Raw genomic sequence first — 23,524 nt, forward strand, 5'->3', positions numbered from 1 at the left:
CAGTTCCATTTCAGGCTCATCCTTCTTTGGCTTTATAATTTCCAGTTTGTGCCCAGCATTATGCTTTGGAAGGAGATCTAAGTGTCTGCTCCTTAGATCTAGAGAATGGAACCTGAAATTCTTCACAAATGAGCCTTTGTAGGGACCATCTGTTTGCTTGGGTGGTGGATGAGTAACCTCATCTCTCTCTCTTTCTCCCCATCTTTCATGTTCTGACTGAAAATTGGTATTTACACTTCAGTGTGATCTCTCTGCCACTTCTACTCTTTGGTGCCTTTTTTTAAAAATAAAGGCATTTTATAAAATCTCTTTCATTTCTTCATGGGGAAAAAAAAACAGGAACAGAATAAGTCCTAGATGCACAGGCAATGTTAATTCTTCTCACTGTTTTGCATCACATCAGCAAGTTTATGAATTGCCAGCTTGACCAGTTAGTCTGGAAATGTCTGTAGCTCAGCTTGAGAAATGAGCCAGTTTTTCTCAGAAATTGTTATCAAAACAAGGCTCAGGTTGCTCACACTGTGCCAGCTCAATTCACAAATTTTTAGGCCAGGAGAAATCACTCCAGTTTTTATGTGGCTGATTTTCTGCAAAGGCTCTTTTCTGTGGAGAAGTTTTTTGTCTCTTTTGTTTACTTGAGTGTTTTCATCAGAATCCCACGGGACCACTTTTGCAGAATTTGGCCCAGATTATAGTTGCTGTCTAAAATTAATCAATCAAGGCTCTGACAAAAAATAATTACCTAACAGTTTAATTGCTTTTAAGAAAGGTTAATCATGATGTTTTGTGGAGCTGCCTTTCAGGACAGCAGATGACATCTTTCACAAGATTATTTATTTCTGTGCTCACTTGTTTGCATGCTGGAGAATGGCAGAGTTCAGTTATCCTTCCAGTGAGAATGAAGCACAAATAAACTCTGTTTCTAGGATTATCTGGGAAGTTTTTGGATGTGCAAAATATGTTACTCCCCCATCCTCCTGTAAAGCTCTTTGACTTGCAGAATGGCCTTTTTTTTAATACACTTTCTCTCAGGTGCTTTTCCTAAGTCAAATTAAACTCAGTTATTTACTGCACAGAAAAATGTGATGCTTGTGACTGGAACATTGTAGTTCAAGTTCAGATTTTCTGACTGGGTTGAAAGGAGTTGTTTAAGTGATACCTTGGATTGCTGTGCCTGAGACATCTCCTCTGGAGATGGTGGTTGTGCTTCAGAGCAGCTCAAAATCAAATTCCACTGTTTTGCATTCCAGGTATCTGCTCATCTGAAACTTCAAGAGAAAGATGAAGGGAGGAGAGAAATGGTACGTACACTGCCCATCAAACTGGAATTTGGGGGATGCCAAGAAGTGAGCTCTGTAAAGCAGACATTTTTATCTGACATTGAGCTGCACTGGACTTGCAGTGACAGAATAATTCATATTCTCTAGGCTGACATGTGCATTAGGAGGGAATGTTCACTGCAGTCTCCATGAAAGCTGCTTTCAGTACAAGACTGGAAAATTGTGAAAGGTTTACTGAAACAAATCCACAGGTTCTGCAGGATTCCTGTCAATGCACCTTGGGTTCTCCAGTGTGCATCTCATGTGGGGTGAGATAAATCACCCAGCTGGACCTGCATGAGGACCTGTGCTCCTCTAACCCATCCATGGAGAAAAGCACAACTTTTCCTGAAATATGAAACCTGTGGCAATTTCCTAGGTAGATCAGCTGGTTTTGTGATTGTCCTTTCCCTGTGTTTATTTCCAAATTGGAGCAATGGGCATTTCTTCAGACTCAAAAGAACCCTTGAAAATCAGAAAGGGAAACTTATAGGAATCAACTTGTTGTGAAAAAAAGAAACACAGGTTATTTTCTTATTGGAAAATATATTTCTGTAGAAACAGCTGTTAACTTAATTTTACTTTGGAAGCCTTAGTTCATTTACACTTTAGTGAAGTTAGGCCAAGCAAGTTAATTCACTTTTTCACACTGTCACTGTAATTACAAGCAGCTCTTTGAGTTAAAATCTGTGCTCTGTTTATTCAACACATGCTAGAAGAATTTTCTAGTTCATGTGCAGGAGAAGATAATTAGTTTTATTGTTGTAAATTGGAGAATAAATGTTTATCACAGATAAATATTATGAATTTATACACTTGTGCCAGCAGGATTGCAGACTCCTGTTTAAAGCAGGGACCATGAAAATCCTCAGGTGAACCACAGTTTATGTTTCTAGTTGTCCTTGCTTGTGCTGCCTGAGTCCTGTTTACCCTTCTCAGAGATAAAGGGAATGAGGCAGTTGGGTTTTTTTCTCTGAGAAGCAAGGCTTGGTGGGTTTTGTTACATTTTTTACTCCCCCTTTCTGGGAGAGAGAACTCCTGGAAATCAAAATCAGGACAAGCAAAGGGTCAGGCCCTGGTTGGTGTCAGCAATTTTCACCAGGTCAGGCACTCTTTCTGGAAAACTCTCTCCATCCAAGCAGCTGATGCTTTGAAAAATGGTGGGCTCTGTTTCCTAAGCTTCAGTGAAGTATTAAATGTCTGGGCTGCTTTCTACCTTTGAGGTGGTGGAGTTTGTTAATTGAATGAGCAATGTAGCTCATGGATTCACTCATTTTTGTGTCCATGCTTTTATTGAAGCCAAAGAGCCATTTTCCATATATAGGAATGCCAGCCCAGATCTACAGTCACTGAAACAGAAAAAATCCTAGAGCCTGGGATTGTCCTCCTTTTGCTCCAAAAGCCCTGGGATGAGCTGTGCCCTCCTGAGGCTGTGCCTTGAGGGAATCCCAAACATCTGAGAGTCCCTGTGACAACTGCATTGACCCTGAGTGCAAGGAAAACACTTGAAATCAATGGCTGCACTTGAAAGAGGAGACTGTGGAGAAGAGATGAGATAAAGCAGGTCACTGCTCCACAGAATCCTCTGGTTTTTGTTATAGATCCCTGGTAGAGACAGCCCCAGAGTTGTACTGAAAGAAGCTTCTTGGTTTCACTGTGTAAGAGCCCCTCACAGGCTGCAAAGCTCTTTTGATGTCAGTGCCATACCCATAAATACACAGCTACAGAAGAGCTGATTTCCACTCCTTTTTCACCTCTTCACTGAGTGAGGTCATGCAGGACAAACAAGCAGAATTTGGGTCAAAACAGTAATTGGCAGAAAAACCTGTCAACACTGAGTCTAATAAATGACTAATAAATACATTAGATGGGAAAAGGCTTTACGTGGGCGATGGAACAAAGTTGGGAGCTGGTCTGCAACCTCCATGAACATCAGTGAAGGGGCTGGAGGTTTGTCATGTTCCAACACTCTGGAATGTTCTGCTCCCTCCAGGTGAAGGAAATCCTGACAGCCCTTGGTTTGCTGACTTGTGCCAACACGAGGACTGGGAGTCTCTCTGGGGGCCAGAGGAAACGCCTGGCCATTGCTCTGGAGCTGGTGAACAACCCCCCTGTCATGTTCTTTGATGAACCCACCAGGTACTTCAAGGCCAAAAATCAAACATAGACAAAAATGCTTTTGCATAGTAGAACACAGCTACAGAAAAGCCATTCCCCTCTAAATCCTTGGAAAAAGCTCATTTTGTGTTGTCTGCAAGCGCTGAATTAGGCCAAGAAATAATTTGATTTGGGTTCTTGGTGCCTTGGGTCACTGCTGGAACTGCTGGGCTGTGGGGCTGTCAGTAAAATTTAAAGCAGACACAAACTGCTGGATTGTAGGTTTGTAAATGATATTTAAAGCAGACACAAACTGCTGGACTGTGGGGCTGTAGGTAATATTTAAAACATTCACAACCTGGAAGGAAAGGAAGGAAAAGAGAGGAAAATATTGTGGCATGGATTTTGTTTTTCAAGCAAAGACTGCTTGAATGTAAACATTTTAAAATGTGACTTTTGGTAATGAATGTGATCAGTCTGGGAGGAGGCTGGCAAAGCTATGAATATGTATCTGTTCATTAAAGCTGGGAGCATTTAAATCTGCAGCCCTAAAATGTAGAAGTCCCTTAAGGCAGCTTTGACAATACTCTTTTTCATTCTCAGGGATGCTTCCAACTTAATTAAAAGCCTGATGGAGAAGTTACAAGCATAAGGCTGGCATATGATAAAATGAAACTGCTACAGAGAAGATTTGTCAAAGGATAATAATGGGATACCTTGTAGCAAATGCATGTGCTGGTTTTGAGTGGTGCCTGTGGATAATAAACTTGTTTGGGTTTTTTTTTCCAGTGGTTTGGACAGTGCATCATGTTTTCAGGTGGTCTCTCTGATGAAGGCTTTGGCCCAGGGTGGCAGATCCATCATCTGCACGATTCACCAGCCCAGTGCAAAACTGTTTGAGCTCTTTGACCAGGTATTGCTCTCAGACTTTCTCTGCATGTGTAGGTCAGGGTGCTTATGCTTTCAAGGCATAACCACCTTTTAATCAAAAAGCCATCAAAAAACCATCAAAAAACCATCAAAACCCAAAACCCATCAAAAAGGCATAACCACCTCTTTAATCAAAAAAACGTGAATAATTCTGGTTGATGGCTACAAATCGTATAAAGAAATTAAATAAATAACAGCAAAATAGACTTTTTTATTATTTTTTTTCCTTCTTCTCTGCCTGTTTCCTTTATTTATGCGCAATGTTTGTGAAGAATCTTGCTGTTATCAAGACCATTGCACTGGTGATTATGATGGCCTCACCCTTGCACAGGGCTGTCACTGAAGTAAATCAGAGCAATATAAAAGCAGGAGAGCTGCAGTGTCAATGTCTGCAATAGATCTGTGTATCCTAGATACACATGAAATAATAATAATCAAATTTAGTATTGAAAATTAATTGAAATTAAGTCAGTCAGAGAACTTTTCTCCAAGCCAACAATGGCATGTGGACCACATGTGTTTAGGCTAGATAAAAAATGTATTTTAGTCTTGTCAGAGGATTTAGATTAGCCCTGTGAGAGCTGAGAGAAAACCTCCACCACCACAGGTGAACAAACTCTTGCAGATTGCCAGTCTGGCAGGGAGGTTTATTTAAAGTCAAAATCGTGGCTAAAAGTGAGAGTGATGGAGCTGTTTGCTGTTGCTGTGCTGTCCCAGCTCTCCTTCCATCCCTGCCCAAAATATCCATAATGTGTGGAAATTAGATGGCTTGGCTCTCCAGCTCCTTGCCTATTTTCAGCATGTGCCAAAGGCTGGAATGAGTGTGTTTCTGTGTTAATGTGTTTGAAGTCCTGCAGGCAATGTGTGCAGAATTCCAGCTCCAGGCATTACATTTTCCATTAGTTGTGATTCCATGCAAAGTTAATTTTGAGTGGTGACAGATCTTCCCAAGGTGTTCTTCCCACAGGGACAAGGAGATGTTATCAGGCAACAGGTTCAAATATTTTGATGCTATCTCACTTTTTTCTTATTTATTTTCCTTTCCTTTCCTTTCCTTTCCTTTCCTTTCCTTTCCTTTCCTTTCCTTTCCTTTCCTTTCCTTTCCTTTCCTTTCCTTTCCTTTCCTTTCCTTTCCTTTCCTTTCCTTTCCTTTCCTTTCCTTTCCTTTCCTTTCCTTTCCTTTCCTTTCCTTTCCTTTCCTTTCCTTTCCTTTCCTTTCCTTTCCTTTCCTTTCCTTTCCTTTCCTTTCCTTTCCTTTCCTTTCCTTTCCTTTCCTTTCCTTTCCTTTCCTTTCCTTTCCTTTCCTTTCCTTTCCTTTCCTTCCCTTCCCTTCCCTTCCCTTCCCTTCCCTTCCCTTCCCTTCCCTTCCCTTCCCTTCCCTTCCCTTCCCTTCTTTTTCTTTTTCTTTTTCTTTTTCTTTTTCTTTTTCTTTTTCTTTTTCTTTTTCTTTTTCTTTTTCTTTTTCTTTTTCTTTTTCTTTTTCTTTTTCTTTTTCTTTTTCTTTTTCTTTTTCTTTTTCTTTTCCTTTTCCTTTTTCTTTTTCTTTTTCTTTTTCTTTTTTTTTCTTTTTCTTTTTTTCTTCTTTCTTCTTTTTTCTTTTTTCTTTTCACTGTTGAGACTATGGACCAGTCTACCCGGATGATCTCAACCTCCCTTAAAGAGGATTTTTCAATTAAAAGTGGTGTCAAAACTTAAAGAACTCGGTTATTCTTGGTTGAGACTATTCCACATTTTTTCTTATTTCTTTTTTTTTTCTATTTCCTTTTTTTTTTTTCTTCTTGTTTTCCAGCTCTATGTTCTAAGTCAAGGTCAGTGCATTTACCGTGGGAAGGTAACAAACCTTGTCCCTTACCTGAGAGATTTGGGGCTGAATTGTCCAACCTACCACAACCCAGCAGATTTTGGTAAGGACAGCTTGAATAGTTTATGTCATTTATTTTGTATTTTATCATTTTATAATTTTATCACCTTCAGGGTAAAGGGAACCATGGTGTGATTTATACTTCTGTACGTATATTCTTATGTGCTTTATCCATATATGAACCAAAGTAAAAGTAATCAGATTTTTTTTTTTTCCAAAGTAATTTGAATGCCACCTAGTGGTGCAATTTAGCGAATATTGCTCTCTGTTAGAAGTCCAGGAAATAAAAGATAAAGTGTATTCTTTAGTGTTTCATAGTAACTAATATTAGTATCTTTTTAAAGTGGCTTCAGTTTTCTGTTTGTTTTCTTTTTATCTTGAGCAGTAGTACAGCTTAGAGCATTGAGGGTTTTTTCAGTGTGGTTCTTAATTTTAAAAATAATGGAAAGTGCCACAAAAGTAGACTTTTGTCTATTTTCTGTATTCACTGCCTTTCCTCTGAACTGGTTCATTTAACTTCCAGGATGAAGAGATCTCTCTGAAGATTTATGGAAAGATAAATTAAAACATTTAAGTGTTGTTTGTGTATGGATATGAATTTGCACGTGGCATTTTAAAGCCTGTACAAAAAAAAAAATTCAAAATTTAAAAAATTTAAAATAAAAAATTTAAAAGTTAAGAATCTGGTTTTGTCAGTGCATCAAGGGGATTTAACAACAAGGCTTGTACCTGGTCAGCAGTAACTTCAGCCTTTGCAAAGCAGTAATTTCTAACTTCAACCCTTGTAAAGCAGTAACTTCAGCCTTTGTAAAGCAGTAATTTGTAAGTTCACCCTTTGCAAAGCAGTAACTTCGAGCTGTGTTTTTCAGTGATGGAAGTGGCCTCGGGTGAGTACGGGGACCAGAGCAGCCGCCTGGTCAGGGCTGTCAGGGAGAGGATTTGTGACTCCGACTACAAGAGAGACGCGCCTGGGGAGCACGAGCTGAACCCCTTCCTGTGGCACCGGCCCTCTGAGGAGGTACTCTGTGCATCTCTGCAGGGAAGGGCAGGGCACTTAAACCCTCCCTCGGTGGAGGAGGCTCTGGGCACGCTCAGCTGATGTGAGTGGGCTGTGGGCTTTCGTTTGTGCATGAAAAGCGAAGCTGCAGGGGAAGGGGTTTGTTCTGTGCGTGTTCCTGCAGGACTCCTCCTCCACGGAAGGCTGCCACAGCTTCTCTGCCAGCTGCCTCACCCAGTTCTGCATCCTCTTCAAAAGGACCTTCCTCACCATCATGAGGGACTCGGTAAGAATAAGTTGTAATAACTTCTGTGGCCAAAAGGTCTGTCCAGCTGGGTGGGAGGCTCCTCAAAGGTCCTGTCCAGCAGCCCACCCATGAATTATCACAGAATTCCAAAGGGAAGAGGCTGATCTCTCTGTCTTGCTGTTAACTCTGCCATCTTCATTGTCAATGACAGCTTTCTACTCAGAAGCACCTGGCCTAAAAACCCAAAGTTCAAATCCCCTCTGTGCTGGCAGGTCCCTTATACAGTTATTAATCCTACTGAAAAGTGAGTGGGAAGTTGTAGTGCTGTGTCACAAAATTAGGTTTTCCAGAAAATTCAGGATGGAGGAGATAATAACTTCAGTGTGATGTAATGTTACCACTTAAAATCTTCATTTTTGTAAATGAAAGTTGGTAGATAAAAACTTTGCTTCTTTGCCATAATTTGTTCTCCCTTCCTCCTTTTTATAAGTGCATTTGTCAACAGGGATTAATTAAGTTAATGGATTAAAATCAGGAGAAACTGCAACTGATTTGCTGATGCATAGATTGAAGGACAATGTTGTTTTTAATAATTTTTTTTCCTGCCCGACTCTAAAGGCTTGCAATTGTTCCCAATGTTATTATTTCTCTTGTTCTTCCCAGCCTCTTGTGAGAATACTGTGTTGCAGAGAAGGCACAGAAAGCTAATTTATTCCTGATGAAGTTACTTGGGTCTACACAAGCCTGAAATGCCTTTTCTGCTTCTCTTCTGCTCTGGGGAAATTTAGCTTTTAGTCAGAAAGTCTCTTTCCCCTGAAGAATAAGAGCCAGTGGCTCCATGATATTGTCAGACAGGGAGATTTCAGCTTGCAGCATTTGCAGTTCCTGCCTCTGTTACCTGGAAGAAATTTTCGTGGGAAGCTCATAGTTTTTGTAGGAAATGAACATTTCTCATGACAGGGCATTGGAACTTGGTGATCTTTAACTTTCCAACCCAAACCACTCCATGGTTTCTATATAAGATTTTCTGGGCATAAGTGCTCCTTTCCTGCAATCTATCCAATTTCAGCCACACTGTCACTGTTTTTGAGCCCAGGCTCCCTGATAAATGCCACTCTTTGCTTACCACAGGTCCTGACACACCTGAGGATCACCTCACACATTGGCATTGGGCTGCTCATCGGATTGCTCTACTTGGGCATCGGAAATGAGGCCAAGAAAGTCCTCAGCAACTCGGGGTTCCTCTTTTTCTCCATGCTGTTCCTCATGTTTGCTGCTCTCATGCCCACTGTCCTCACCTGTGAGTGCTGGGTGCTGTGTCACAGCACAGGGAGGGGCTGCTGGAATGTGTCTGGGTTGCTGTAAGACAGCAGCTGACTTGGGATTCTGCCTCTAAGACAGGTGTGGGGATAAACCTTGCACCCCCAGAAGCAGTGCTGTGCAAGCAGGAACAGGCTGGGCCAGTGGCTCTGCTCCCTGCCCAGTTTTCCCAGTGTTTTCCAGCACAGACAGTTCAGTGTTACAGTCCTGGACTGGAATTTTTCCTTATCCCAGTGCATCTCAGCCATGCCCTGAGCTCGTGGTTGGACTTAGGGAGGATGGAGTAATTTATCTGGGGCTTCCAAGTTATGATTCCTGCATAAAATCAGCTCATTCACGTGGTGTCAGAAGCAAACTCCTGCAGAATGGACTGTTTCATACCTGCTCTGTTACTCTGGATTCCCTGTTGGACCACAAAGAATAACCAAGTTCTTTAAGTTTTGACACCACTTTTAATTGAAAAGTCCTCTTTAAGGGAAGTTCAGATCATCTGAGTAGACTGGTCCATAGTCCCAACAGTGAGCAGCTCTAGGGGTTGACCTTTTATATCTCATTACAAATCACTGACACTTTTGCTGCTCTGTCAAAAACCTGAGAGTTCTAGTCCCATCCTGGGACTGCAGCAGTGCAGGATTAGACAGGGATAAATCTTGGGTTTATGTGTTTAACAACAACATTTGAGTTGTTTCTATGTGAAGCAGCATTGCACCTGCCAATCTGACAGAATAATCTGTGTTCTCTGCAGTTCCCCTTGAGATGGGAGTATTTCTCAGAGAGCATCTGAACTACTGGTACAGCCTGAAAGCCTATTACCTGGCCAAGACCATGGCTGATGTTCCATTCCAGGTACATGCTCTACTCTTCAATAAAACAGAACCATTTCAGTTCATGAATGACAAGCCCTCTTGCCAAGAAGATTAGTACTGGTATTTTATCCATTGGAACAGTGGGGAAAATGTCCAGATGTGTCTGGTGAAGCTTCAGGGATGAATCAGAATTCCCAGAATCCCTGGGTTGGAAGAGACCTTCAAGACCATCGAGTCCAGCCCAGCCCCAAGCCCTCAACTGAACCCTGGCACCCAGTGCCACATCCAGGCTTTGTTAAACACACCCAGGCATGGGGACTCCACCACCTCCCCGGGCAGCCATTCCTGAACTTTCTCACCCTTGCTGGAAAAACCTTTTCCCTGCTATCCAACCAGGATTTCCCTTGGTGCAGCTCGAGGCTGTGTGCTCTGGTTGTGTCAGTGCTGCTGGAGACAGAGCCCAGCCCCAGCTGAGCACAGGCCCCTTTCAGGAGCTGTGCAGAGTGAGGAGGGCAGCCCTGAGTCACTCCAAGCCTCATTCAAGGCAGTGTGGTGGTGTTCACAGGGGCTCAGGAGAAGGGAAGAGATGAGAATCTTGACTCCACATTTCAAAAGGCTGATTTATTATTTTATGATATATATTATATTAAAAGAAAATTATATACTAAAGCTGTACTAAAGAATAGAAGAAAGGATTTCATCAGAAGGCCATAAAGGAATAGAAATGAATGCAATGATAATAAAATCTTGTGGCTGACCAGAGAGTCCGAGACAGCTGGACTGTGATTGGCTATTAGTTAAAAACAACCACATGAGACCAACCACAGATGCACCTGTTGCATTCCACAGCAGCAGATAATCATTGTTTTTCTTTTCCTCTGAGGCTTCTCAGCTTCTCAGGAGAAAAAATCCTAGCAAAAGGATTTTTCATAAAATACGTCCGTGACACAGGAGGGTGAAGGGTTGGGAGTGGAATCCTTTTTTAAATGCCCAAGCAGAAAGACAGGTATCCTCCACCTGTCATGTCACGGAAAGGCTGAGAGCTGTGGATTAATGGGAACCCCCCTGTGACAGTGTTCACAGGGGTCTAAGGAAGAGGGAAGAGACAAGGATCTGACTCCATGTTGCAGAAGGCTGATTTATTATTTTGTGATATATATTATATTAAAACTGTACTAAAAGAATAGAAGAAAGGATTTTATCAGAAGGCTGGCTAATAATAGAAAAAGAAGGAATGATAACAAAGGCTTGTGTCTGGGACAGAGAGTCTGAGCCAGCTGGACTGTGATTGGCCATTAATTAGAAACAACCCCATGAGACCAATCACAGATGCACCTGTTGCATTCCACAGCAGCAGATAACCATTGGTTACATTTTGTTCCTGAGGCCTCTCAGCTTCTCAGAGGAAAATTCCTAAGGAAAGGATTTTCCATAAAAGATGTCTGTGACACTCGCCCACGTTTTTGTGTCCCTCCGAGTGTCAGTGAGTGTCTGGCTGTCAGGGGCTCACTGCCAGTGCTTGTCCTTGCAGATCATGTTCCCTGTGGCCTACTGCAGCATCGTGTACTGGATGACCTCCCAGCCCTCGGACGCGCTGCGCTTCGTGCTCTTCGCTGCCCTGGGCACCATGACATCCCTGGTGGCTCAGTCACTGGGCCTGCTCATAGGGGCAGCCTCCACATCCCTGCAGGTACTTGTCCTGCTTTGAACAGGCAGGTGTCTGCTGAAGAAGGCAGGAGCCTCCCTTGAAATGGAAGATATAAACCTTATCCCTCCAAATCATTATGATTTTGAAATTAAGGCGCTCTCAGGCAAAGATATGGGAGTAGGAATAACAGTTCTTTATTAGGGAAAAAATAAAAATACAAATGCAATAATACAAAACCAAAACAAAACAAAAAAAACCCAAAAACAAAACCCTGACAGAGTCAGAACAGGAGCTGACACCCTGTGGGTCAGGGTGGTGGCAGCAGTGCCATCCCATGGTGGCTGCAGCCCTCCTGCCTCCCTTGAAATGGAGAATGCAAACTCCCTCCCTCCAAATTACTAAAATTTTGAAATTAAGGGGCTCTCAGGCAAACATATGGGAGTATGAATAACAGTTCTTTACTAGGAAAACTAAAAATACAAATGCAATAGTACAAACAAAAAAAAACCGACAGAGTCAGAACAGGACCTGACCCCATGTGGGTCAGGGTGGTGGCACCATTCAGTCGTAGCTGCAGCCTTCCTGCCTCCCTTGAAATGGAGAATGCAAACCCCCTCTGAATTATTATAATTTTGAAATTAAGGGGCTCTCGGGCAAAGATATGGGAGTAGGAATAACAGTTCTTTATTAGGGTAAAAATAAAAATACAAATGCAATAGTACAAACAAAAAAAACTCCACTGCCAGAGTCAGAGCAGGCCCTGTCCCCCTGTGTGTCAGGGGGTGGCACAGCCCCATCCCATGGGGGCTCAGCCCTCCTGCAGTGCCAGCTGTGGCTCTGCTGGAGCAGGGATCCTGCACAAGGGGGGAGTTTTCCTCTGCAGCTCCAGGGCTGCTGGAGATGGGCCTGGGCTCCCTCTGGCCATGCAGGGCAGCAGAAGCTGCTCCTCTGTCAATGCACTGGGCAAAGGCTGCTGGGCTGTCCCAGCACCTCAGATTGGATCCAGGTAGGAATGCTTGGCTCCTCCCCTGGGCGCAGCATCTCCCCATGGGATGATGGGATTGGATCAGCCCTGCAGGGACACTCAGTGGCCATGGACAGCAGAGATCTCCTGCAGGGAGGATTGGCTGTGGGAGAGAGAAAGAAAAAACTGCCCCATGGACAGCAGAGAGCTGCCCCAGCTCTGACAGATGGAGATAGAACACACACCCCCAGCTACATTTTCCAAAACAGTACTGATGGTGTTAAAACAGTACTGATGGTGTTTCATGGTCTCACAGGAGTTCTGCTGTGCCCTAACTCTGCTCCCTGTCACGGCTGCTGTGTCCCCAAGACGTTTGTTGAGAGGTGACAGGCAGAGAGTTTCTTGCTGTAGCAGAGTTCTTGCTGCTCCCCCCTCACCCCCAAGCACAGACATGCCCTGGATGGGAGGCTCTGAAGTTCCTGCCCCACCTGAAGGGGCTGTGCCTGCCCCTGCTTGGGTGGATTCTCACTTGCTGTCCATCCCAGACTGAGCAGCTCCTGGGAACTGCAGGACTGATGTGTTTCTGCATCCCCACAAACTGGAAATTTTCCACAGTAGCTCAGAAGGTTCTTCCATGCACATCCAGAAAAGCTGTAGAAAGAAAGGTAGGAAAAGGCTGCCCAAAATCCAAATTTCTGGAAAGGAAGGGAGAGTGGCATCTGTTGGCATGGCTGGAAGCTGGCCATGTAACTCCTGGCAGGAGATGTGCTGAGGTGACCATTCCACAGCAGAACAGATGATTCTGACCTCAATATGCATTGATGCTGTCAAGCTTTCAGCAGTAGAACACTTGATTCCCTCTCTGTGCCACCCTGTGGGGACCAGCATAGCCTTACTGCATGATCCCTGTGCTTCTGCTCTTCCCCTCACAAGAAAAAAAAATCATCAATTTTATACTATTTCAAACTGTAATAATTTGGGGCAGTAGAATTTTTCCTAGGAGTAATAGAAGAGCAAATTAATTTTTGCTTTTTCTCTGTCTTTCTGACAAGAAATACTCTGTTCCTTCTCTTCACAGGTGGCAACTTTTGTGGGCCCAGTCACTGCCATCCCAGTCCTCCTGTTCTCTGGGTTTTTTGTCAGCTTTGATACCATCCCAACATACCTCCAGTGGATGTCCTACATTTCCTATGTCAGGTACTGCTGGGGAGGCCTTCACCCTCCCATCTGGACATGCTGCTTGTTTGCCTTTGCTTGCTTGGTTATTTTGGGTGCCAAAAGGACTGTTCTCAGCATGTTCTCTTAGAGTATAAACATACTCATACATGTGATGTAAACCACATTATCTCTCTGCATTTTAAGTTGTTGATGTTGTGAAATAAATAGGAACAGGTTGCTGGCCACAATTCCATGTCAGTCCCTTTGAATTCAGTGGGATTGCACAGCGTGAAAATCTTCCTGGATTTTGCAGTAGTGGATGTATGAAATAATGGGGCATCACCAACTGAGAAATTGATGCCAGCACCTCATTTTGGAAGAAAAATGTATAATTCACTGCTGTATCCTAGATAGGTTTGTTGGATAAAGGCCTGTTTTTGAGTTTTGCAGTAGCACTGCCACAAGAGGCACAGGATTTGTGTCACCTCTAATTTAAACTGCTGCTTTAAGATCCATAGGCACCTTATAGTGCCTGTGCCTGTGTCTGACTCAGCTGTCTTAGGATGGGGCAATTCCCACCAGGAAACCTCTGGAGGGATAGTTTAGACTAGAGACTGAAAGGTTTTTATTTGCAATTAGGAGAGGGAATTTTCCCACTCCCCATTCCCCCACTCTGCCCAAGCTGCACTGTTACTGAGAAATCCCAGGCAAAAAAAAATCCTCTTTGTTGCCAAGTGAGGTCCTACACAGATTCCTATCAAAGATAATGAGACTGCGCCCCCTGAATTACCACTTAGAATTCAAGGTAAGGCCTTAAATCATTGCCTGGCTCATGTGGGCTCTCCTGAAGCCAGAGGGAGCTTTCATAGGCATGAGATCCATGATGATTTATCTCCTTGCAAAAGCAAATGCTGGGAACATTATCAGTGAAACTGTAAATGTACAGAGGGAAGGAGAAGAGACATTCTAGATTGATGCTGGTTTTAACATTTTTCTGACTCCAAGCTATAATTGTATCCCTGTTGCTTGTTAAAAGATTTAAAAAGGCAAAATAATGATGTCTCTTTTAAATGGGGAATTTCTGGATATGAGCTGAAATCATGCTGCTTTCTGAATTAACATTTTTCTTTTGGAGAAATTGCTCTGTGCACCAACTGGAAGCATCAAAGGCAAAACTCCTGCCCTTGTTCCCTCTTACATAAAATGCCTGTGGCACGCGATGTGCCTGATTGCAGCAGGGATAGAACTTGCCCCAAGACAGATGTGTCAGGGCAATATTGAACCCCTCAGCGTTTCAGCTGAGCTCTCACAGGGATTGTGTTGCACTTCTAACCAGATCACCAGGATTTTCCTTGTAATCCCTCCTTCCTCTCTCCAGGTACGGCTTCGAAGGCGTCATCCTCTCCATCTACGGACTGGATCGAGAAGATCTGCACTGTGACAAAGATGACACCTGCCACTTCCAAAAATCAGAGGCCATCCTGAAAGAACTGGATGTAGAAAATGCCAAACTTTACCTGGACTTCATCGTTCTTGGGATTTTCTTCTTCTCTCTGCGCCTGATTGCCTATTTTGTCCTCAGATACAAAATCCGAGCGGAGAGGTAAAGGAGAAGCAGCTGAACCGAGGCAGTAGGAGAACTTTAGACATCAAATAGAGGGCACTTGACATTGTCTCACTGTGGCAGGCTGGTCCCCAGGCTGGGGACAGCCAGATGCTGTCCTGACCGAGCCCATGGAGAGCCACAATGGGATAGTGGACATCCAGTGTTAAGCCAATCAGTCCAGTTGGGTTGGGTCATGTTCTCATTACACTTTCTAGCTTTAACTAGGAAGAAGAACTAGAAGGGAATTTTACACCACAGGATATCAATACAGAGGCAATGTAACTGTCACAAGAAACCTGGCTGCAGGAGCTTTCCTTATGAAAACCAATTTTGGGATAAGGTCACCAGGATCCTGGTGGCCAGAATAGTGTAATGTCATCTCTAGTTGACAAGGTAGTGCGATGCAAAATGAGGAATGCAAAGAAAATAGGATTATCTCATCTTTTTAAATTTCATCTTTGCAGTTTTCTATGTATTATTTTGCAATTCTTTTCCACAGAATTACCCCCTTCTGGCTAAAAGTCTGTAAATGTATTAATAAGGTAAAGATAACTTTTTAATATGGATACTTTTTTAAAAGAAACCTAAAGTGATTCAAGTAATTATTTTTGTTTCTGTCTGAATTTAGAATTCTGGTGCTTTACTTGTCGAGCTGGTCTCATATCTGAAAACTGTAATGATAGGAGGAAAAGGCAGATTCTGAATCTGCACTAAACCTGTGGTCCCATTTGGAAGCAGCACTGGATAGCACATGCAGTTAGACATGGTCAAGCTGTCACTGAATGGTTGAAAAAAATATTCTTTTGCAGTGTCTTTAAATCCTTAGTATTTGTGATATTTTGGGATACTAGCTCTGTTCATTATCTGTTTGATCTACCTCCTGCCACTGAAAAAAATCAAAGCACTCCAAGGCTTATTTTTAATTTAAATTGTGCAAGCAGGATCTGTCCCTAAAGTGATTGTTAAAGGAGTGCAAGAGCTGTCCACAGATTAAAGCTTGGGCTGCTGTGTTAAAACACCTGTGACTGCCTCATCCAGAGGTGTTCATTGTATCTGCAACACCCTCTGTGTGGGACCCTCCCAAAACCACACAAATCACCTTGAAATGCTGCAGCTCTCATTGTGCCAGGCAGTTTTGTTCTCATCCCTAAGTCTACCTGCACAACATGAGACTCAATTGATCTGAACACCAATGAAACTGTTATTTTGGGTATCTCACCTCTGTAAATTTGGCAGGGGGATTCTGGTTCCAAGCTGATGTGAATTTTCTCACTGATTTTCATGGGTTTTTGGATTTTCCACCCAAAATGAACCCACCATCCTCATGTTGGACACCTTGGTGAGCTTTGGTGCAAATTGCAGGGCTTTCTGCCATGACTGTGAATTTATCCGGGTGTCCCAGACCCCTGAGTGAGGCCTGAATGTTCTGTAAATGCATTATTCCCATCAGGATGCTGAACTTTTGCAGGTTGGAGGCAGCTCAATGTCAGCAAACCCTTGAGGAGCCCCGCAGCTCATGGCAGCAGGGTAGATAAGAGGGACCTGGTGCATCTTCTGGCTCCCAGCAGTCAAAAATTCACAAACTTTTCCAAGACTCCGTGGCTGTGTCTATCCTAGTGGAATAAATAGTGCCAGGCCCAGCTCTATTAGCCCTCAAACAGCTGGGGTTAACAGGAATGGCCCCTGCATTGACTTTTACACAGCCCAAACACTGTCTGCAAAAGCTCTGGCTCTGCTGGGCTGCAGCTTTCCCATCTAGCAGGGAAGAAAATTGTTTCCCAGTTTTCCTGGCCCATGCCCAGGCTCTGTTTGATTTACCAATACAGACACAGACTGCATGTATCTGTTAAACTCAGGACATCTGAACTAAGCCTGGGGTCTGGAAGGCTTTAAATCAAGTCACATGTTTTAGGAAGGCTAGCTGAACTTTCCCTGAAAATAAGGTTTACCTGTGAAAGCAAAACCAATCTTTACTGTAGAAGAAAAACCCAAATTCCTTGCATGGCCTCTTTACATAATTTTTGTTGCTGTTCTTTCTCAAAAAGGTTTTGTACAGCTCTGCAGCTTTTCCAGGCATAATCACGAGCAGGTACAAACCTATGTGGCTGTCAGATTTGAGAAATAAAGAATTTGAGCTATTCCAAACAATACTCATAGCTGTGAGCAGTTTTTAAACAAGGCACAGGCTGCAATCCCTTTAGCACAACGTGCCTTGGTTATTTCAAGACTCACAACATATTTGAGACTATAACAGGCAGTTCAAACACTTTGTGCAAGCAGACAAAGACATTTGCCAAATTCCTCTTGGGTTGCAGACTTCTGGTCCAGGCTGAGCTCAAAGAGTGTGACATCCCTGGCACTGAGTACTTTCAGGGTTGATGTTTTTTGTGTTTACCAGCTCCATTTACCAAATACACCCTGGCAATCCCTGCAGTGCTTCAGCTGAGGTGACTTTGCTCCATTCCCACACTGGCATCTTGCAGGATGCTTTTCTCTCCCATCTAGACCACTTTAGCTGTATGAATTCCTTGGATGCTGTCTTGTTATCTGTGCCTGTTCCTCTGGTTTTAGGCTGTCTCATTTTATGTTCTTTAGCCTCCAGCATGTGCTCCTTTACTGTAACTTTGTGTGTTGTGTTATGGCAGCCAAAAATCTGGTCCTCCACGGGTGTTCCTGAGAAAATTCCTGCTCTGGGAATATTTTTGTCACTCTTTTTTTGGTTAGATATGCTTTTTCCAGCCTTCTGCTGGCAGCATTTAGACGGAAGTTACTATTCTTAGGAATGCTTTCAGGCTGTAGTATCCCAGTAAAGAAGTAATTCTCTGGAGACTCAGTGATACACATAGATGAGATAATAATTTTTTCTCTCCCTAGCTCACAAATTAACTGATGATCTCTCTTTTGTCACTGCTTTGGGACAGAAGCATTTAAAATCCATCCCAATTATATCTTCATCTACTGCAGAGATTTTTAATGTAGTCTCAGGTTGGCTTTTTTTCTCTTTATGCGGAGATAAATTCTAAGGGGCTGGTAAGAAACACATCCCCAGGTTAATGGGCTGAGCAGGTGCTGTTGTGTTGAGCAGCACTTTGTGAAGCTCTGGAGGCTTCACTTGGAAGAATAACAAGGCCAGCAAGATTCTGAAGGCTTCAAATGTTTGATTTTCAAGTCCTCAGTTTTATAGCCATATATAAAGAGCCATAAACTCTCTGAAATCAATGCCACTTTTACCAGTGGCACAGCCACTAAAAGTTGTCACAGCCTGGCTAAAAGCTGTGTAAGAGGCTGAAGGTTTCACTTGAAAACTGAATGTATGATTTTTGTTGGGACTGCAGGAAGACTTTAATGCCCTGTTGGCCTCCTTGTTCTACTTTGACTTGTTTTGAGATGTTGCTTTGGTTACTGTGTGCATTAATTAAGGCTTTAGCTCCTTCACAATTCTTCTGTTGTTTTTCTTCATGGAAACTTGCATATAATGTGAAAAACCCTGAAGGTTTTTAAGAATAACTTGGAGCATTATTATTTACAATTAAATAAAAGATTTGAAAAGCAGATTCTACTCTTAAGAAATTGAGAAGGTTCCATTGTTACAGGTCAGAATCAGAGGCCATCCTGAAAGAACTGGATGTAGAAAATGCCAAACTTTATCTGGTCAAAGGGAGTGGAAGGGCACTGGTGCTGAAATCCTCTTCAGCTCTCAGAATTTGGAGCACAAAGCACCTATTTTAATTAAAAGAGAGGAATATGTGCACATGTAGCAGGGAGAGCTGGTTATGTAAGTGGGAGATAATGAGCTTGAGTCCAAGAACTGGATGTCTCAGGTGATTGACAGTTCTGTCCACACTTCTGTGTCAAACTCAGTGTTCTCAGCAGAAAGGAATGTTTTATTAAACACTTGTTCCTGTGAGGAAGTGTGGAACATCCTGACCTGTGCCACCCCAGTGCTCCTCATAGAGGTGACCTATTTACACAGTGCTGGGTGGATTTTGGGGTTCTAAGCATTGGGGAAGGCCAGCACAGCAGATATCCTGGTGGGAATCTCTTCCAGACCACCCAGCCAGGATGGAGAGGCAGGTGAAATGTTCCATGGGAAGTCTTGAGACCAATGCCCCTTTTCCTGTGGGAGACTTTGACTTGCCAAATGTCTGCTGGAAATACAGCACAGCAGAGAGGAAACAGCCCAGGAGGTTCCTGCCTGTGGGAGGTAATTCCTGACCCAGCTGGTGAGGGAGCCAGGCCCTGGTGATGCCCCACTGGCCCTGTGTGTGAGCAGAGAAGGGCTGGTGGGAGATGGGGTAGCTGGAGATGCTCTTGGGCACAGGGAACACAAAGTGAGAGGTTTTGGTTCTTGGGGAGAGGTTTTGAAGTGAGAGGTTTTGGTTCTTGGGGAGAGGTTTTGAAGTGAGAGGTTTTGGTCCTTGGGGAGAGGTTTTGAAGTGAGAGGTTTTGGTTCTTGGGGAGATGGAGGGGTGGCAGCAGAACTTCTGCAGGGCAGACTGTGCTTGAGAGCTGGGCTGGCAGAGCCCCTTGGGAGGCAGCCCTGAAGGTCAAAGAGGTCCAGGGAGACACAGAGATTCTTAAGAAGGAATCCTAAAGGCACAGCAGGAGCAGGACATCCATGCCCATGGGCCAAAGGATGAGCCAGAGGGGCAGAAGGACTGGCCTGGCCAAGCAGAGAGCTTTGGCTGGAACTCAGGGAACAAAACAGGGTGTTTGACCTTTGGAAGAAAGGGCAGGCAGCCCAGCAGGACTACAGGGATACTGTGAGGTTATTCAAGGAGAAATTAGAAGGGCCAAAGCCCAACTAGATCTTAATCTGGTTACTGCTGTGCAAAAGACAATAAAAAATATTTCTGTGAATACAGCACTAAGGAGAATCTCCATCCTTCCTTGGATTTTCTTTATTTCCTACCAGAACAGCCCCATAGGGTGCAACTGCTCAGGAGTTTCTGTGTGCACATCCATTTATAATGTATGATCATGTGAAAAGCTGTTGGGAACTTGAAGCAGGCAGAAAATGACACCGTGTCATGTTCTCTGTGACAGCCTGTGACAGGCTGATCACTGCAGTGCCACACAGCACTGGGGAGTGCATGCATTAAGTGCTGAGTGCCACTGGAGTTAATCAGGAGCTCTGCCATTTGTCAGCAGGGGCAGTGGCGTTTTCAGGGACCGACTCCTGCTGCCCTCCTCTCAAATTCCTGCTCCCTTAATGCACGGAGGGGTTGGTGTGGGGTGTCCCACTGAGTGATTTCTGTCAGCCCACATAGCACTCTCACATTACATGTCTAAAAGTTTCAGGTTTGAGCCTGCAAACATGGCAAGTTTCATTTTAATTCTGTTTAATGCTTTATTTCTGTTTCTGTACATACTTCACGTGGAGTTTCTGAAGGAGTAATTGTACTGTAGAGCACAAAATTTAGCTGCAGTCTTTTTGTTGTTTTGAAATCTTATGAAGAAGGATCATTTTATGCAGTTGTCAGCTGTAGAACCTTTCTTTAAGAGATTTAGACCATCCAGGATGTGTCTCCTATGGCACAAAACGTGGCCGTGGCTCAGCCTGCATTCTCTGCACTGGTTGTGCCTTCAGGACACATCCAGATTTTGCTGGTTCTTTTTTTTTTTTCCCCTTGGGGGCTCCCATGCAGCTCAGCCCATGCCTATCAATGGCTTGTGTCCCTTTTTTCTGGCTGTTCATGGCTGCTGTCCAGGTTGGGTGTGAGAATGAGCTGCTTTCTCATGGGGAGAGTGCAGGATAGGGCAGAGGTGGAGGGATGACTTTGGGGCTTCTTTCAGCTACCAAAACCCCAATGTGCTGGATCTCTGGGTGTGCTTTACTCAAAAAAAAATTCAAAAATGTCTTTTTCAGCAGATTGCAAGGCAACATGGAAGCTTCTACTTTTAAAGGTTGACGGGGTTTTCTACTTCAGTGGCATCTGTGATGTCTCATTTTCTGACCCTGTTGTAGCTTATTTTGGGGTAATCGTTATACAAACTCCTTTCTGTTACTTCCAGAAACAATCTTTCCTGGCCTCAGTGATAATTATACTAACCTTTCCAAATGTGAATTAGTTGTTGAATAATATTTTAAAAAAATATGGAAAAAATTCTCTTAAATTATGGCAAAAGAAAATTAAATTTGAGACAATTACACTGATGATGTACCTTAAAAGAAGGAGATACAAGTCCTGCAGTGGGGCCAAGCCTTCACCTGTGTCAGTAAAGATTTATCAAATACCTTTTCTGAGTCAGTTGACCTTATTGTGAGATTCTGCCCTTGAACCTGTTACTGAATTATTTAACATTTGGTTCTTTTGTTTTTCAAAGCAAGAGTCAATGCAAGGTATGATTTTAAATCAGCGTGCTAAAGTGTGCATATTCTGAATATCTAATATGTCATTGTTGTCTCTTGTTTCTGTAATGCATTTGCATTACTATGAATCAATTTTATTCTGCTTCTCTAGAGACTATTGCTGCCTGCACGCTGTGATATATTTGCACTGTTGTAGATATATATATACATATATTGTAATTATATTATACAAACCATGTCTTTTCCAGGTTGCTTGTTACCTTTGTAGTTTATGCTTCCTGGTACAGTGGACCTGAGTAAAAATGTGGGATGTGGGGCATTCTGATGATATATTACAGTAATAGAGAAATCTTTGTATATTTCTGTATACTTAATACCTGTAAGAAGAGATTTGTATGTGCATTATTTTCCAGACTTAGGGCTTTGTTTTCTGAGACTAGAGGACATTTATGATAATGTAACACACACACACACACAGAGAAAAAAAATCAAATAAAGTGTTATTATTTTCAGACAGATGCCTTTGTTCCTGTTCTCACTCTGAGGGAAGATGTGTTGGTAGTGGTACATTTTCACTGCCTGCTCCTTGATCCTGGCAGCCAGCAAGGACATGGGATTCCTGTTTCCAATTGTGGTGCTTTCAGGTAACCCCCAATACAAGTGGGTTACAGAAATATCCAGTACTCATCCATGAATTGCTGTCACACTGGGGGTTGGAATTAGATCATATTTAAGGTCCCTTCCAACCCAAACAAGGCTTTTGACACCCCCAAATCAGGGGGTGCTTCTCTGAGAAACCCTACACAACTGAAGGACTTCCTGAACCAGTGGAATGAATTACCTTAGTACTTTCATCCAATTTTGATGAATTTTTCTTCCACAGACTTATCTGTTCATCTTGTCCTTGCTACCTGCAAGAGGAAGATGTTCCCTGTGCTGCTTCATTACAAGAAGCAGGAAAGGATCATTCCCTGTTTGCCTTCTGCTTGGCACTCTGGAATGGCTGGATTTCTTCCTCCTTTCTTCCCAGATGAGCAAAAGCTCTGTTTCATCCTTCCAGTCCCACCTGTCCATTTCCCATTTTAGCAAACACTGCTCTCCCTCATTCTGCCACAGCACCTGTGGGATGTTCTGCAGCCCTCAGGGCATTTCTGGCACCAGGAAATTCTTCAGCAGGTTTAGAAAGTCAGTATTTCCATTTCTTGTGTTTCTCCTGATGATCCACATTGGCCAAGAAGTGACACTGGCCAAGAAGTGACATTGAAGAAGAAGTGACATTGGCCAAGAAGTGACACTGGCCAAGAAGTGACATGAAGAAGTGACACTGGCCATGAAGTGACATTGGCCAAGAAGTGACACTGGCCAAGAAGTGACATTGAAGAAGAAGTGACACTGGCCATGAAGTGACATTGGCCATGAAGTGACATTACTGTTTCTGCTGCTGCCTCCTGCACTGGCAGGAAACCCTTGGGCAGAAATCCTGACCCTGTAGGGCAATGCCAGTGCCAGGAGGAGGGTTCAGGGTTGGTGTCCTGTGCTTTGGCAAACACTCACTTTGCCTGGCTGGTTTTCCAGGCATTTTTAAGGCTGTTTCTTGATGTTTGTGTGTTGGATTTGAGGCCAAGCCTAGACAACATCACTGTCTTTGTGCCACCCATCCAGACCACCCCAGCAACCAAATTCCCTGCCTTGCTCACCACAGCTCAAATGAAACTGCCCTAACTTTTACAAGTACCAACTCAAAAATAACATGAGCAGTGATGCTTAAAGCATGGATTGCCCTAAGGATGCAGTAGGATTACATTTTCAAGACAGTTTTCTCATGATGACAGAGATCATACTTTATGTTATGTTTTACAGCCCTGGGATTAATACTAAATTGAAAGAATTATGTTCCCAAAAATTTGATGCTTCCCAGTGCCAATTTTTGTCCACATATCAGGAAGGGAAGAGGAGGAACAGGAGTCCTTCATAGCCTGAGTGGCAACATAAATTACTTTAAGCATTCTATGTGGCAGTTAATGCTATTAAACAACCCAACCATAAACTTCTCATTAGCAGCACTGCAAAAATTAATATACCTCACATGCAGTTCCCATCCACCGTGCTCTCCAAATGGATGCATAAAATAAAGAGTGTTTGAAACCAAAGGAAACTTCATTTTCTAACAGCTACCCATCGAAATCCTGCTTTGGGATGCAGGCTGGAAGGGATGGGAAGCCAAGGGGGTGGGTGGAGTGAGAGATGGAGCAGGGCAG

At 43.3% G+C, this 23,524-nt stretch overlaps 1 protein-coding gene across 3 annotated transcripts in view; it reads left to right on the forward strand.

The window, feature by feature from the left end:
* The window catches only part of ABCG1 (ATP binding cassette subfamily G member 1), a 59,670-nt gene extending 37,888 nt beyond the window's left edge, over positions 1-21,782 (forward strand). For 2 of the 3 annotated variants that reach the window (XM_036381788.2, XM_036381806.2), the window contains exons 5-15: positions 1,251-1,301; positions 3,313-3,458; positions 4,206-4,329; positions 6,136-6,250; positions 7,077-7,225; positions 7,389-7,490; positions 8,583-8,751; positions 9,517-9,617; positions 11,109-11,267; positions 13,268-13,386; positions 14,726-21,782. In XM_036381788.2, the coding sequence (XP_036237681.1) occupies positions 1,251-1,301; positions 3,313-3,458; positions 4,206-4,329; positions 6,136-6,250; positions 7,077-7,225; positions 7,389-7,490; positions 8,583-8,751; positions 9,517-9,617; positions 11,109-11,267; positions 13,268-13,386; positions 14,726-14,954 (1,464 nt within the window). In that variant the 3' untranslated portion in view covers positions 14,955-21,782. Of the gene's footprint in view, positions 1-1,250; positions 1,302-3,312; positions 3,459-4,205; positions 4,330-6,135; positions 6,251-7,076; positions 7,233-7,344; positions 7,491-8,582; positions 8,752-9,516; positions 9,618-11,108; positions 11,268-13,267; positions 13,387-14,725 lie in introns of all 3 variants that reach the window. The other variant, XM_036381817.2, reaches the window with a different exon arrangement.
* Positions 21,783-23,524: the final 1,742 nt, after the last annotated feature.

This window comes from Molothrus ater, chromosome 2, assembly GCF_012460135.2.
Source record: "Molothrus ater isolate BHLD 08-10-18 breed brown headed cowbird chromosome 2, BPBGC_Mater_1.1, whole genome shotgun sequence".
Classification (NCBI taxonomy): Eukaryota; Metazoa; Chordata; class Aves; order Passeriformes; family Icteridae; genus Molothrus; species Molothrus ater.